Raw genomic sequence first — 12514 nt, 5'->3', positions numbered from 1 at the left:
AAGCTGCATTGCCCAGCAACCTATGGCTGGACAAAGGAAAGAAGTTGGAACGTTCTGAGCTGCCTTACACGAGGCAACCTTGAGGGTCTTCACTGTTGATGTCTGTATTTCCCTGATGTCTTTCATAATCGCTCACTGGCTGGAAGAGACTCTTTGAAATTAGTACTGCTCCACTTCAAAGCATTAAAATTCATAGTTCTCTCAGAATATTTTGCACCTGCAATGGGTGTTCTCTACCAAATTTAATAAGAAAGGAGTGTTTGTCATGGGAAGCAGGGAGGTCAAAAACAGCTTTTGTTCAGTTCTGGTCCTTGTATGTTACTGAGATGAGAGGAGAATTTACCAGACCTGTCTTCTTTTAATGGGTTTGGTCTCTGCCCCTTCTGAATTTTTTGATGAAAGCAGAGATTCTCTAGTCATGTATTTGCAGAAAAACAGCTTTTTTAAAAAGACCTCTAGTGAGTGAACTGGTTTTAAGCAACAGTTTTTCTCTGCAATATTCAGGTTGTGGAGGGTCAGGCCTCTTTAGCCTCCAAATATTCAAATTCTGTAAAAATATTTGTTTGTCTTTGAAATGGATATTGTTCAGATTCGATTTGTTTAAGTATGCCTCTTTCAGGTGAGGAATATGATGGTATTGCCTAATCGCTTACTAACTATGCTAATGGATGTTAATTCCTTCAGTACTTACAAACTAAACCAGGCTGCCTGTGAGTGAAGTAAGTCACTTGATAGCTTTCTAAGCATACCTCTTTGGTCTGCAAATGGAGGGCAGTACAAAATGATTTGATTAGAAATAAGAAACTTGTATCTGATAACTCTGTTGATGATGCACAATAACTGTGTTGTCTCAAACTTAAGTTGATTGCTGCTCTCCTTTATAAAATACCATTTTTTTTAATTTTATTTTTTTTTCAGAGAATGGTTGTATTTACTGTGCCATGAAATGTTGAATCCATATTATGGACTCTTCCAGTACTCTACAGATAATATTTACATGCTGCAAATCAATCCAGACTCTTCTATCAATCCTGTAAGTATTGACTTCTGAGCAACGTACCTGCTTTAAGAGATCATTCGTCCCTTGCAGGCTTTCGTTACAGCTGTCTTTTCACACCAAGAGTGTAAACAGACAGTGAAGAGGGGTAAGGATGTGTTAACAAATCTTATATTGACATAGCGCAGAAGAGAGGGGGTTGTACAGAAATATAAAACATGAGATAGCAGATCTCCTATGAGATCTGAAGTATCTGAATTCTTTAGGTTGTCATTTGAGACTCCTCGGTACTGGATGGGGCTGCACATTGATTCTGATATGATATGTGTAGGTAAAAATGTTCATTGCTTTACATGCAGATGGTTGTGTAAACATCCTTGCATTACGAGCAGTGTTCACTTCATGACTGTAGGGGCTCATAAGTCTTGCTTGCCCTTTTGCAATAAGCTGCTGTGCTTTCTCTTTTTTCCCTTATTGGAGAACTTGTATTGATGCAGAACATAAAAGGAGCAGCGATTCTATACTAGCATGGGGGATTTTTTCCTGACATGATTAATTTTCTGCGTGAGATGGGGGAGATAAACGGGAGATAGAACTTAAACTAATTTGAAAACTGAGGCATATGAGTAATGTAAAAGACACGTGAATGAAACAAGCACATGCCCTGCTGCCTCAAGAGTAAGCACAAACATTTTGGTTGTTAAGCAAAGAATGAACTAATTTGCTTGGAATTGTCATATATTTTTGGATTCCAGTGCTTTCATGGGGATTTGCTTTCTCTGAATTTTGCTGTTTGTGAGGTATAGAAGACTTGCATCCAATTTATTAGGTAACGCGCAGACACTTGTTTGAGATGTTTAATTATTAAATGCTTCTGTTCCTGGTTATGTTACGAGGAAAAATGGTGGCTCCTTGTGCCCAGAGGGTTGCGGATAACTTGCACTTCTGTAGCCACAAGATGTCAGTGTTGGAGTGTCTTCCTGCTGCCTGATTTTTCTCTCCTCTCCCTGCAGGACCATTTGTCTTATTTCCATTTTGTTGGTCGGATAATGGGTTTGGCTGTGTTCCATGGACACTATATTAACGGGGGTTTCACAGTTCCCTTTTACAAACAGCTTCTGGGGAAACCCATTCAGCTCTCTGATCTGGAATCTGTTGACCCAGAACTACACAAAAGTTTAGTCTGGATTTTGTAAGTACTGTATTTATCAGTTGCCTTGCTGTGGAGGAGATGGGGCAGGGTGTGCTGGCAGTAGTGAGAGAGTGCTTTATGGAAAACTCTCACAAAGATCTTGTCATGGGGGGAGAGCTGTACAAAATTACCAAATAACTGTTTCTATGTCAAAAAGCTCAACATAAGTGAGGGAGAGTCTCACGCAGAACTCTTTGTTAGCCCTCCTTGCAGCAAATTAGGTTCTAACTCATTGTGTTACATGGGTGTGGTAGAATGCTACAGTTCCAAAATCCAAACTCAGAACAGAGTTCTGAGGAAGTACAATCTTTGTTCAGAAGAAAATGTGGCTCAATTACCAATTTTGATTAAAAAGGAAATAAGTGGAATTAATTTCAACTTCTCTACATTTACAGTTCAGAACAAAATTCATCATTATTTGTAGCTTTGGGGCTCTTCAGCACTGCTTTGTATTGTCTCTATTTTCACAAATGCTGGTTTAAATTTTATATTTTAAGTTATTGGCATGTTGTCCACATTCATTGAATGCAACCTCTTCTGTGCTTCACACCAACACACGGCAGCAAATTGGTTTATTACTGTGCACATGTGTGCATGTATAGGATTTAATCATTTATTCATTATCCTGAGCACTACTAAAATTAGAAGAGTGACAATGACATGCCTGGTCAGGCTCTTTCAGCATGCATTAAGCTATACAAAAACTGATGATCGTGGCAGTACTGCTCTAGTGGTGTGAAATGCAGATGGGTAGTTGCTAGGTTTATCCTGAAGACTGTCTCAGCGTTCAGATAAAAAATATGTGAGCATCAGCACAGAGAGTTATCAAAGTATCAAAAATGCTAAGTTTACCTTCCATTTTTCATTTGCTAGAGAGAATGATATCACCCCAGTTCTGGACCACACTTTTTGTGTGGAGCACAATGCTTTTGGGCGGATTTTACAGCATGAACTCAAACCAAATGGCAGGAATATTCCAGTGACAGAAGAGAACAAGAAAGAATATGTCAGGTATTGCAAAACAAAAATATTTCCTGCAAATGTAGTAGAAAGAAAGTAGTGAACACTTTTTTTTTTTATATAGTGAAACTAATGGAATGGGTATTTTAAAGGGAAATACCTGACTCATAAATTACGTGAGTGTTTTCACACAATGTGCTATTGTAAGACCTGGGAAGATGAAGGTTGTGAATTGTACTTTGTGTTTTCTGTTGATGGTGCAATAATTAATTGTTGATGGAAAAAGGAACTAATAAGCACTTCTTTCATAAAACAAAATGCGTTTATTAAAGCTAGTTGGTCTGTAAAATGAGCTTTTTCCAGCTCTGCTATAAAAAACCCAATGCCATCTAGCTTTCATCCCTGACTTTTTTTTTTCTTCCCCCAGGTTATATGTAAACTGGCGATTTATGAGAGGAATAGAGGCACAGTTCTTGGCTCTGCAGAAAGGTTTTAATGAACTTATTCCTCAACATCTCCTCAAGCCTTTTGACCAGAAGGAACTTGAGGTATATATATTATCCACTTGGAATATTATTTTTTAATTTTTAAGATCAACAAAGCACTGACCTTTAAAAAATGAACAAATGAATTTAACGGCGCAATTATAGCTTGCATACCAAAAAGCTGTGTATTTATTTAACTAAACGTTTTTTGTTTTATTCTAGACATTCTTTGGGTTAGCGTTAGTGAGAGGGCTACTTAAAAAGGGAAAGACAAACACCTCGTGTTGTGTAACCAAGGACTAATGCTCAAAGCAGGTGGTCTGGGCAGAGAGGGAGTACTGAAAGGCTGAGGAATTGTTGGCAAGACCTAACCTGTTATCTACCCCAGAACTTGTTTTCTTCAGTAACTGTTTTAATACGTGGCTGTTCCTATATGCACGCAGGGCATGGTTTCCAGTGGGTAAGACAAATGTTAGAGTGTGTAGAAAAGAACCAGAGTTATTTTCACATGTAATCCTGAGGTATAGAATACTACTCCTTCAAATAACTCTTATTATAGCCTTTTTCCATCTGTTGTTTTTTAATAAAGAAGGTGTCTTGTGGAATGTGGACCATTTTGGGGTATTGGAAGAAATAGCTTCATGCTGGTGGTTTTTGCATACCAGTTAATCACAAAGTTACTGTACTCCCTGTACTAGCTGTTTGAAAAGGCAGATTAAAAATCCATTAAATATTTCAGTGAGGTCTAAGTTAGGATAGTCACAACTACCCTAATAATCTAAATTAATCTAAGTGGGTGCTATCTTGGTGGCACAAAAAGACAGCTGCTAAATGGTAGCTCTCAGAAATGTGATTCTCGATATGAGATACTATGGGAAACTTAGAATATGACACACGTTTTGTTTTGAGTGATGATGTCTTCTGTATGCCATTTATTTGTTGTTGCCAGGGTAGCTGGCTAGATTCGTGGCCAACAGTGACTTCCTTTTACGGTATTTTGCAACCTGGTTTCATCTGGAAGAGAGACTGAACTAATACATCCAGTCTTTGTCAGAGGATCTCACAAAAGACATGAGAAAAATATATGCAAAGTTTTTGTAGGTTGTGGTCGGTTCTGGGACAACAGACCAGCTAGGATGTTGCCAGAAACTGAGCAGGATTTTCTCATAGTTGGTTATTAGCACTTCTATGACAAACCCAAATCAGGGAGATGATGTGTGTAGCTCAACAGATGGCATGCCTTCTTCCAAGTCTCTGCTGCACTCTCATAAAGATTGGCTGTACTTTCCAGGTAGGATCGATTTTAAAAGCAGGTCTTGAATGGGCCTTTAAGTCTGGTTTCCTGTGAAAATGTCAGTTCTGGTAAGTGTAATCCTCAGCCTCAGTTTCGTTGCAGGTTAACTGGAGAGATTTACTTCCTGTTCTAAACTGTTTTGGAGCGTTACTGTGTACCAAAAAGGTGCCTCAAGTGTGTTAAGAATGCTGGCCTTTGTGAAATAGCTTGATGTATGTTTTTATAGCTGAAAACCTGCACCGGCTTTGAATGTTAAAGCATTTCCTAATCCTTTAACAGCTAATCATAGGAGGCCTGGATAAGATAGACCTGAATGACTGGAAGTCAAACACACGTCTAAAGCACTGCATGGCAGATAGCAATATTGTGAAGTGGTTCTGGCAAGCAGTCGAAACATTTGATGAAGAAAGAAGGGCAAGGCTGTTGCAGTTTGTGACGGGTTCAACGCGTGTCCCACTTCAAGGTTTCAAGGCTTTACAAGGTGACTGATGTGGAGGCCGAGTTAATGTGTGGTGGGAGAAAGATAAAAATCGTCTGGTATTTACTAGGCCCTTGTAGAATATCAGCGTGTTACTGGATAACTCAATTACTTACAAACTTTTGATCCCAAGAGCAGTTTTACATTTGTCAGCAGCTGATGGTGACCACTTTAGTTGTTTTGCTGATAGTGAAACAAGCTGGAAAATCTGTCATCATATAGCACTTAGACTGCTGTCAATATTAGCTTATCAGTCTCTTACAACTTTCTGGACTGATGTTAGCTAGCATGCACATGATTATAGAGCTGAACAACTCTTTTAAGTGAAAAGTGTGTTTCCTTCATTGTTTGACAGCAAACAATGCTTTAAAGTAAAAACTTTAAAGTAAGTTTCTGAAAATTGGAATATTTGTCACCAGGAAAGGTGGCAGTGTTTTAGGCTGTTGAGATTCTCCTGATAGCGTTCCAACTGTTTGCTGTCAGTAAGCTGATCTTCAGAATTAAAATGCATAGTTCTGTTTTGCACGGAAAGTCTGCTTGCACTTGAGTCTCCTCATTTCTGAAAGTGCAACGTTGTTGATGTGAAATTTAGCTGCCTTCCAAAACAGAAGGCTGCAAGTTTATTGTCATTAAGAACCCCATCACTTCTGTTGTCTCTTCACTAGCTGCAGATCTGACCTATAGATTTAGTCATATAACATACTTGTACTTGCATCTGGAACTGTAATTTTTCTCACTTTCCTTTTTGTAAGTAGCAAAATGCGTGTACACGAATGAGTTTTTTTTGAAGTGCATTAACTAGAATGTCTGTTTGTAAGGTTCTACAGGCGCTGCAGGCCCCAGACTGTTTACCATCCATTTAATAGATGCAAACACAGACAACCTTCCAAAAGCCCACACTTGGTAAGATGAAAACACTTTGTTTGTCAGTACTTGCTTTCTCGTTGTTTTGGTTTAAAGTAGTCATCTCTGTCGGTCCTGGCTGTGGATTAATCCACGTGATGTGTCTAGATGAATCCAAGTGTGTTCTGCTAGCTTGGAAATATCTGCACTCTGCAGCCAGCAAAATAATTGACTTCTGTTCTAGCTTGATTTACGTTTTCTGTAATATCTGTGGGTTTTGTTTATCCCAAGGTTGATTAGCTGCAATAGTGAGATGCGTAGTTCCACATGTTTAGGATTACAGTGAATAGTTTTCAGATATAAAATGTAGGATGTGTGTGCTATTGGTACAGTATAAGCACAGAACTAAGCTCTCGTACAGAAATCTCACTCTATCAGGGACAGGAAATCATTTCAGCAGAGGCACAGATTATATGCAGGCAGAGCAGGGAGGAGGCCTGCCTGATGGCTTGCTTTATTTGCAAGTCTCCTGCATCGGCCACCTGTCTCCTCCCAAATGCAGCCCTGGTAAGTGCAGCATTCCTGCTGCAGAAATAGTTTCTTTGATCTTGTCTCAGCCATTGATGGGGCCGAGGCTTTCTTTGACATGGGTTTTACAAATTCTGCCTATATGTAGCTGATCTAGGGTTTGCTTGTGTTTTGGTGTTTGTTTATTTGACTTGTTTCCAATAAATGTGTTAGATTTGTGTGCTGCAACGTGTTGCTATTTTACCTCTAGCTTTAACCGGATTGACATTCCGCCTTATGAGTCATACGAGAAGCTTTACGAGAAGCTGTTGACAGCTGTGGAAGAGACATGTGGGTTTGCTGTGGAGTGACAAAGCAACCAAAGGAAACAGATGCTAGCTCATGGACCACCAAATCAAAAGCTAGAAGAAGCTTGCTGCGAACTTCCTGCTAAGCTGTCTGAAGCATCAGAACTCTAGACAACTTAGAGATGGGTTGTTTCCCTTCCACTGTTGGTGGATGAGGGTGGGGGTAGGGGCTTTTGTTGGTGGTTTCCAACTCTCGTTCCTCTTTGTTACAATAAGCCCTTCCCTCTTCTTCCATCCCCCATGAAACGAAATGCAGCCAAGTTCAGCATTTGGCTTTGGATACACAGGATATTCTGCTAGATTTGTAACACATATTGTGATAGGGTCAGTGACCTTTTTTTTGTTTGTTTTGTTTTGTTTTGTTTTGTTTTTTAAATAGGAGAATCAAAGTGTAATTAAGAATGAGCTTGATTTGCTGAGGAGTTGCAACTGGTAGGTGTACCCGGTTAGTTTGTCTTAAATCAAGCTTGAGCCCTGTAGAGTCCAGTGGGTGCAGTGTGTCTGACTGGCACTAGAATTTGCATTGCACATTTTAAAAACCTGTTTAAAAAGTGAACTTCTAGCAGAAGATGCCTCCGTATGAACACTTAACTGAAAGGTAAAGAAATACAAGTTCTGCCTTAGCAGGAAGCTCTCAGTGGAAGCTGTGGCTCACCTTGAGAAAAGTGAAGGAATTGGGGACATTGCTTAAATGGTATTGTATGATTTCTTTTTGGTTGTCCTGGATGAAACCGAATTGTTTTGCACATGAAAACAATTATTTCCTCCTGCAGAATTACTTTCCATAGTTTGTTCAGACGTAAGTACCTTGCAGAGAAGCTTTGTAAGGATGAGACCGAGGAGAAAATTTATTCAATTCCAAAGCTGTGATTCCTGTGCCACTGTTTTACCCGAGATGTTGGTGTGACTTCAAATTCTAAGACTCAAAATGAAAATAGCTAAAAGCTAAGTCAACAGAGCAAGCTTCTGTTCTGAAGTTTTTGGCCTTCTGAAAGGTCTGTTTGGAGGCTGTGGTAAAAGGGTAACTATATGGTGAATACATTTTAAGTGTTATGGAAAGCTATTGGAAGGATTTATGACTTCAGTTCTGTAGGGATAAAATTTCTCCAGAGAGCCATATAAGGCAATTTTTTCAAATATCCGAAACTAATATTAAAAGGTTGGTTCTCTAACATTGCTAAAATGACTTCCCAGGGGAAACAAAAGCAAATCAAATACCTGAATCACTAACATTTTTTCCAGTTTGCACACCGAGATGAGGCAGTATTCTAACAAATAACACAGCTTCAGGAAGACCCGGTTATCTATCAAACGTGTCTAAACTTAAGTAAAGCAGACTTGCTTGTATAGGATTCTTTTTTCTTTGGCAAGCCTGATTTTTAGAGAGATTCATTACTGAAACATTTAACAGATGTTTTGTTTATGGAATAGTGTATTGAAATTCAGCTGTGGGTAAGAGGTTGTTCTTAGAAGACGTCTACTGGAATACTTCTATTTTGTCTTTTTTAAATTGAATTTGATAATAGCTTTAAACTGTGATAGGACAGAAGGTAGACACTTGTCAAAATCCTGGCATCTTTTCCCAGTTCCGTTTGTTTCCATTGACCATAATTCTTGTGATTTGATGTTGGGAGTGAGGATTGCGTTGGAGGTGTAAAATTGTACCATGTTGTGAGACTCGCACAGGGTGGCTGAAGGTGCTCATCTCGACAGATTGTACAGGAGCAGTGTGCTTGGCCCTGTGTTCTGCAGGCATCTTGTTGCACTTGGGGACCAGCTTCCACAGTACTAATTGTGGGGAAATAAATGAAATTATGTGTCTTGCAGGAAAGAGAGGGAACGCAGCTGTCTGCAGGTGAGCACCTGTACGGTCTGGGGCTGAGTAGCAGAATCCCCACAGCCCTGGCTTTTCAAAATGACCGTGAAGCCGTACCTGTGCGTAGGGTGTATTTAATCCTTTCGGTATGTTTGAATGTGCAATAAACCAGTCAGATAGGAAAAACGCGAAATAGATTATCGCCCCAAAGCTTTGCATGCAGTCTCATGTGGATTTTTCACTAAGGGAGTTTGAAAACCAACTACTAAAGCCCACCACTAACAGTAAGCCTGTCACGCAAGCTCTACGTGCAGCACAACTGGCTCAGAAAAAGCCAGGCGAGGTGAAGGTGAAGGCCCTTGATTTGGAGATCGGTAGGTCAAGTAGCTTTATGCCAATGACCCGGTTGGCATACGATAGTTCCTGATGTCTTTGCTAGGTCAGTGTTTTATTGAATGCACAAGATAAGAATAGGCAAGGATCGTTGTTTTGAGAAGTCTGTGTGTCTTTTGCTGTATTTAAAAGCCCTCGTCAAGGTACCTCCTCCTTGCTGACGATAATGAGCATAGGGCGCTGTCTTCTTAATTATTTCAGTTCTCTTTTAAACAGCTTCACCGCCCCTCCCGTCGTGTGTTGTCTTTGCAACTTTGTGCCACTTCAGTGATGATGAAGACCTTTTTTTCTTTTTTTGTATTGTTCTGTACATGCAATTGAGGCAGGCCTTAAAGCTGAATGGATGGATGGAGAAAATAAAGAAGCGAGGCAGTGCGAGTTTTAAATGATGAGTTCTTCTTCCAGTGGCTGCTTTCAAGGCCAGGGAAGGATGAAATGCAAACAAGAGTTTGCACGGCTCGAGCCATTGACTCTCTGAGGTCTTGGGGGCTGTTCGGGTAACCTCAGCTGTCCGAATTTGTGTGTTCATTCCCACTTGGTCTGCCAGCACTCGAACTGGTTGTTACTTCTCAAACTTGCCCAAAGAATAACATGAAGTCTGGTGTTCATTTTGTCATTGCGTTCCACCTTTGTACGTCTTGGATCAGACCTGAAGGAAACACAAGGTACAACGTGTCTTTTGTTCCTGTCCTAAAGGCAAACCCCAAAGCTGGTCCATTGGCACAGACCTTCAGTGCTTGCCCTGATACTGCTCATCAGCCTATTCTACACGCTCAGGGATGCAGGAAACCACCACTTTGCTCGTGTTTTAAACCGGGAAGAAAGGAGACTGTTCTCTGAATGTTAGCGTCAACTTGGGCATTATGATAGCCGAGACCCTGCTTCGAAAAGGCTGCTCGAAGCTCCAAGTGGTGAAATCAAAGTTCGCTCAGCAGTATGTACGTCGTTCAAGTTCGGGGTGGTTGTGAAATCCGATAGGTTTTGTAAATTAGTGATCTGGCCACCAGGCCCTCAGTGCCCAGGTTCAGGGCCGCATGGCACAGCAAGTTCCCAGAAACACAGTATGGATCTGTTTTTAATTTGTTAATTTTTGTTCCTCAACCACTTTATAATGTATTTTTTTAATTTATTATTTTGTAATGTCATGTTTAAGTATTGCTGCTATCCTTGTTATTCTTCCCACTGTTTTTATTGCAGATTTATTTTGTGAAAGTTGTACACTAATGTTTCATTTTATGTCTAAATCAAAGTATTTAAAGAAATACTAGTTCTATTTAATGTGGTTATGGAACCAGCTGGAATAAACAGTGATTGTATAGTAGGCTGGACCCAGGAGGTCATGTTCATTTTTGTTACATATGCAATAAACTCACAACTTTAAACTCTCGGTGTCCACCACTTTTTTGGTATTTCTGGAAGCTGCAGGAAAATTGGTGGGCTCCAAATGAGAGGGGGGGAGCACCGTGCTTAGCTAGGAGGTGAGGGTGGGAGGACAAAGGCAAAGCATTGCTGACATGAAAAAAACTCTGTAGCATTATGAAATATTTAGTAAGGTTAACAAAAATAATCCCATTTAGGTTTAAAGACCCGGAGTTCAGGGCAGTGAAGCTCGGCCGGTGTTTGCGGTGAGTGGGCTCAGGAATATCGAGCGTCAGCGTTTTCTCCCAGCGTTGGCTCACCGCGTCCTGAGCAGAGGTGTCCCAGCGGTGGGGGAAGCTGTGGGAGCGCTGTGGAAACCCAAACTCATTTCCCAAATTTACCCAGAGGAGAGAATGCCTCCGTTCAGCCCTGTGCTTACCCGCCTTAGTCCACTTCTGTTCTTATCCATCCTGTTACTTTTCCAAAAACCTCAGTTTTCAGGAATAAAAAAAACGATAATCTCCGCTTCATGAAGGCTGGAGAAAGATGGCTAAGTATTTTTTTCAATATTTTTTATTCTTTGAGTAACCTCACAGCGTGGCCAAACACACCGACGTGCAGGGGTTCCTCCTGCCCCTCGTTCCAGCAGGAGGGATTGAACAACTCGCCCCTGATGGCACGGAGCAAGAAGCTCTGCCAGCCCTTCAGTGCCCTGCCACACGCTCCTCCTGCCTCCTGTTTTCCTTAATAAAGACGTTTTGGGGAAGCATGCCCGATTTTCTGGTATCTCGATTTTCTGGTATCTCTTTCATTTGCAGACGTAGCTAAGGTAGAGGACTCCTGGAGCCTGCTTCACATCGGGTGTGTCGGAGGCCTCTTGCACCACGGGGACTTTTTGAAAACAAAACAAATTGAAAGAAGAAATCCCACAGCTCAAGGAATTTGCTGCCTCCTTTATAGGAGCTTGGCGGGTCAAGTGAATTCCTCAGGTTGAATTTTCCAGTTTCTGCCTCTTTCTGCAGGATGTACAAACCCTCCTGTGAGGAGTGCAAGCGGCCGAAGCGCAGCGGGCCCCGCACGGGGAGAAATGTCCCTAAAGGGCCTGGGAGCCCCTGGGGGTGCTCTGGGGGTTTGGCCGGGTTCTAGAACGGGATCTGCAAAACAAAGCCGGGCCGGCGGTGAGAATGGAATCAGATCAGGGTCGTGGTTTCTGCAGAGGTAGCCCTGCTGCGGGTAAGCCCCCTATGTTGAACCTTTGGGACCCCACAGGGGATGTAAGATCCCCTACTAGGGGATATGGGACCCCCACCGGGGGCATGAGACCCCTTAACAGGGGCACGAGCCCCCCTGGTAGGCGATATGAGACCCCCCAGCTGATACAAGGACCCCCATAGGGGATGTGCCCCCTTGGCAGGACACCCCATGGGGTTCACGGAACCCTCACAGGGAACATGAGACCCCAGAGGGGACAAAAGTCCTCCTAATAGGACATATGGGACCCCCACGGGGGGCATGAGACCCCTTAAATAGGGGATACAAGACCTCCAATAGGGGCTATGGGACCCCTATAGGGGATAGGAGACCCCTCAATAGGGTTATGGGACCCCAATAAGGGCCTTGGGACCCCTAGAGGGGATAGGAGACCCTCCAACAGGGGCTATGGGACCCTTATAGGGGACACAAGACCCCCCAGTAGGGGATGTGAGACCCCAATAAGGGGACGCAAGACCCCCAGTAGGGGCTATGGGACCCCTATAGGGGATACGAGACCCCTCGATAGGGTTATGGGACCCCAATAAGGGCTATGGGACCCTTATAGGGG

The 12514-nt window shown here is 41.9% G+C and overlaps 1 protein-coding gene across 4 annotated transcripts in view; it reads left to right on the top strand.

The window, feature by feature from the left end:
- SMURF1 (SMAD specific E3 ubiquitin protein ligase 1) overlaps positions 1-10715 on the top strand; it is a 45942-nt gene extending 35227 nt beyond the window's left edge. For 2 of the 4 annotated variants that reach the window (XM_068699997.1, XM_068699995.1), the window contains exons 12-18: positions 919-1033; positions 2011-2189; positions 3063-3200; positions 3577-3697; positions 5208-5409; positions 6234-6309; positions 7028-10715. In XM_068699997.1, coding sequence (XP_068556098.1) covers positions 919-1033; positions 2011-2189; positions 3063-3200; positions 3577-3697; positions 5208-5409; positions 6234-6309; positions 7028-7127 — 931 coding nt within the window. In that variant the 3' untranslated portion in view covers positions 7128-10715. Of the gene's footprint in view, positions 1-918; positions 1034-2010; positions 2190-3062; positions 3201-3576; positions 3698-5207; positions 5410-6224; positions 6310-7027 lie in introns of all 4 variants that reach the window. The other 2 variants (XM_068699996.1, XM_068699994.1) reach the window with 1 other exon arrangement.
- Positions 10716-12514: the final 1799 nt, after the last annotated feature.

The sequence above is a fragment of the Anas acuta genome, chromosome 15, assembly GCF_963932015.1.
Source record: "Anas acuta chromosome 15, bAnaAcu1.1, whole genome shotgun sequence".
NCBI lineage: Eukaryota > Metazoa > Chordata > Aves > Anseriformes > Anatidae > Anas > Anas acuta.
The sequence above is the reverse complement of the archived record's forward strand: the minus strand, read 5'-3'. Positions and strand labels throughout refer to the sequence as shown.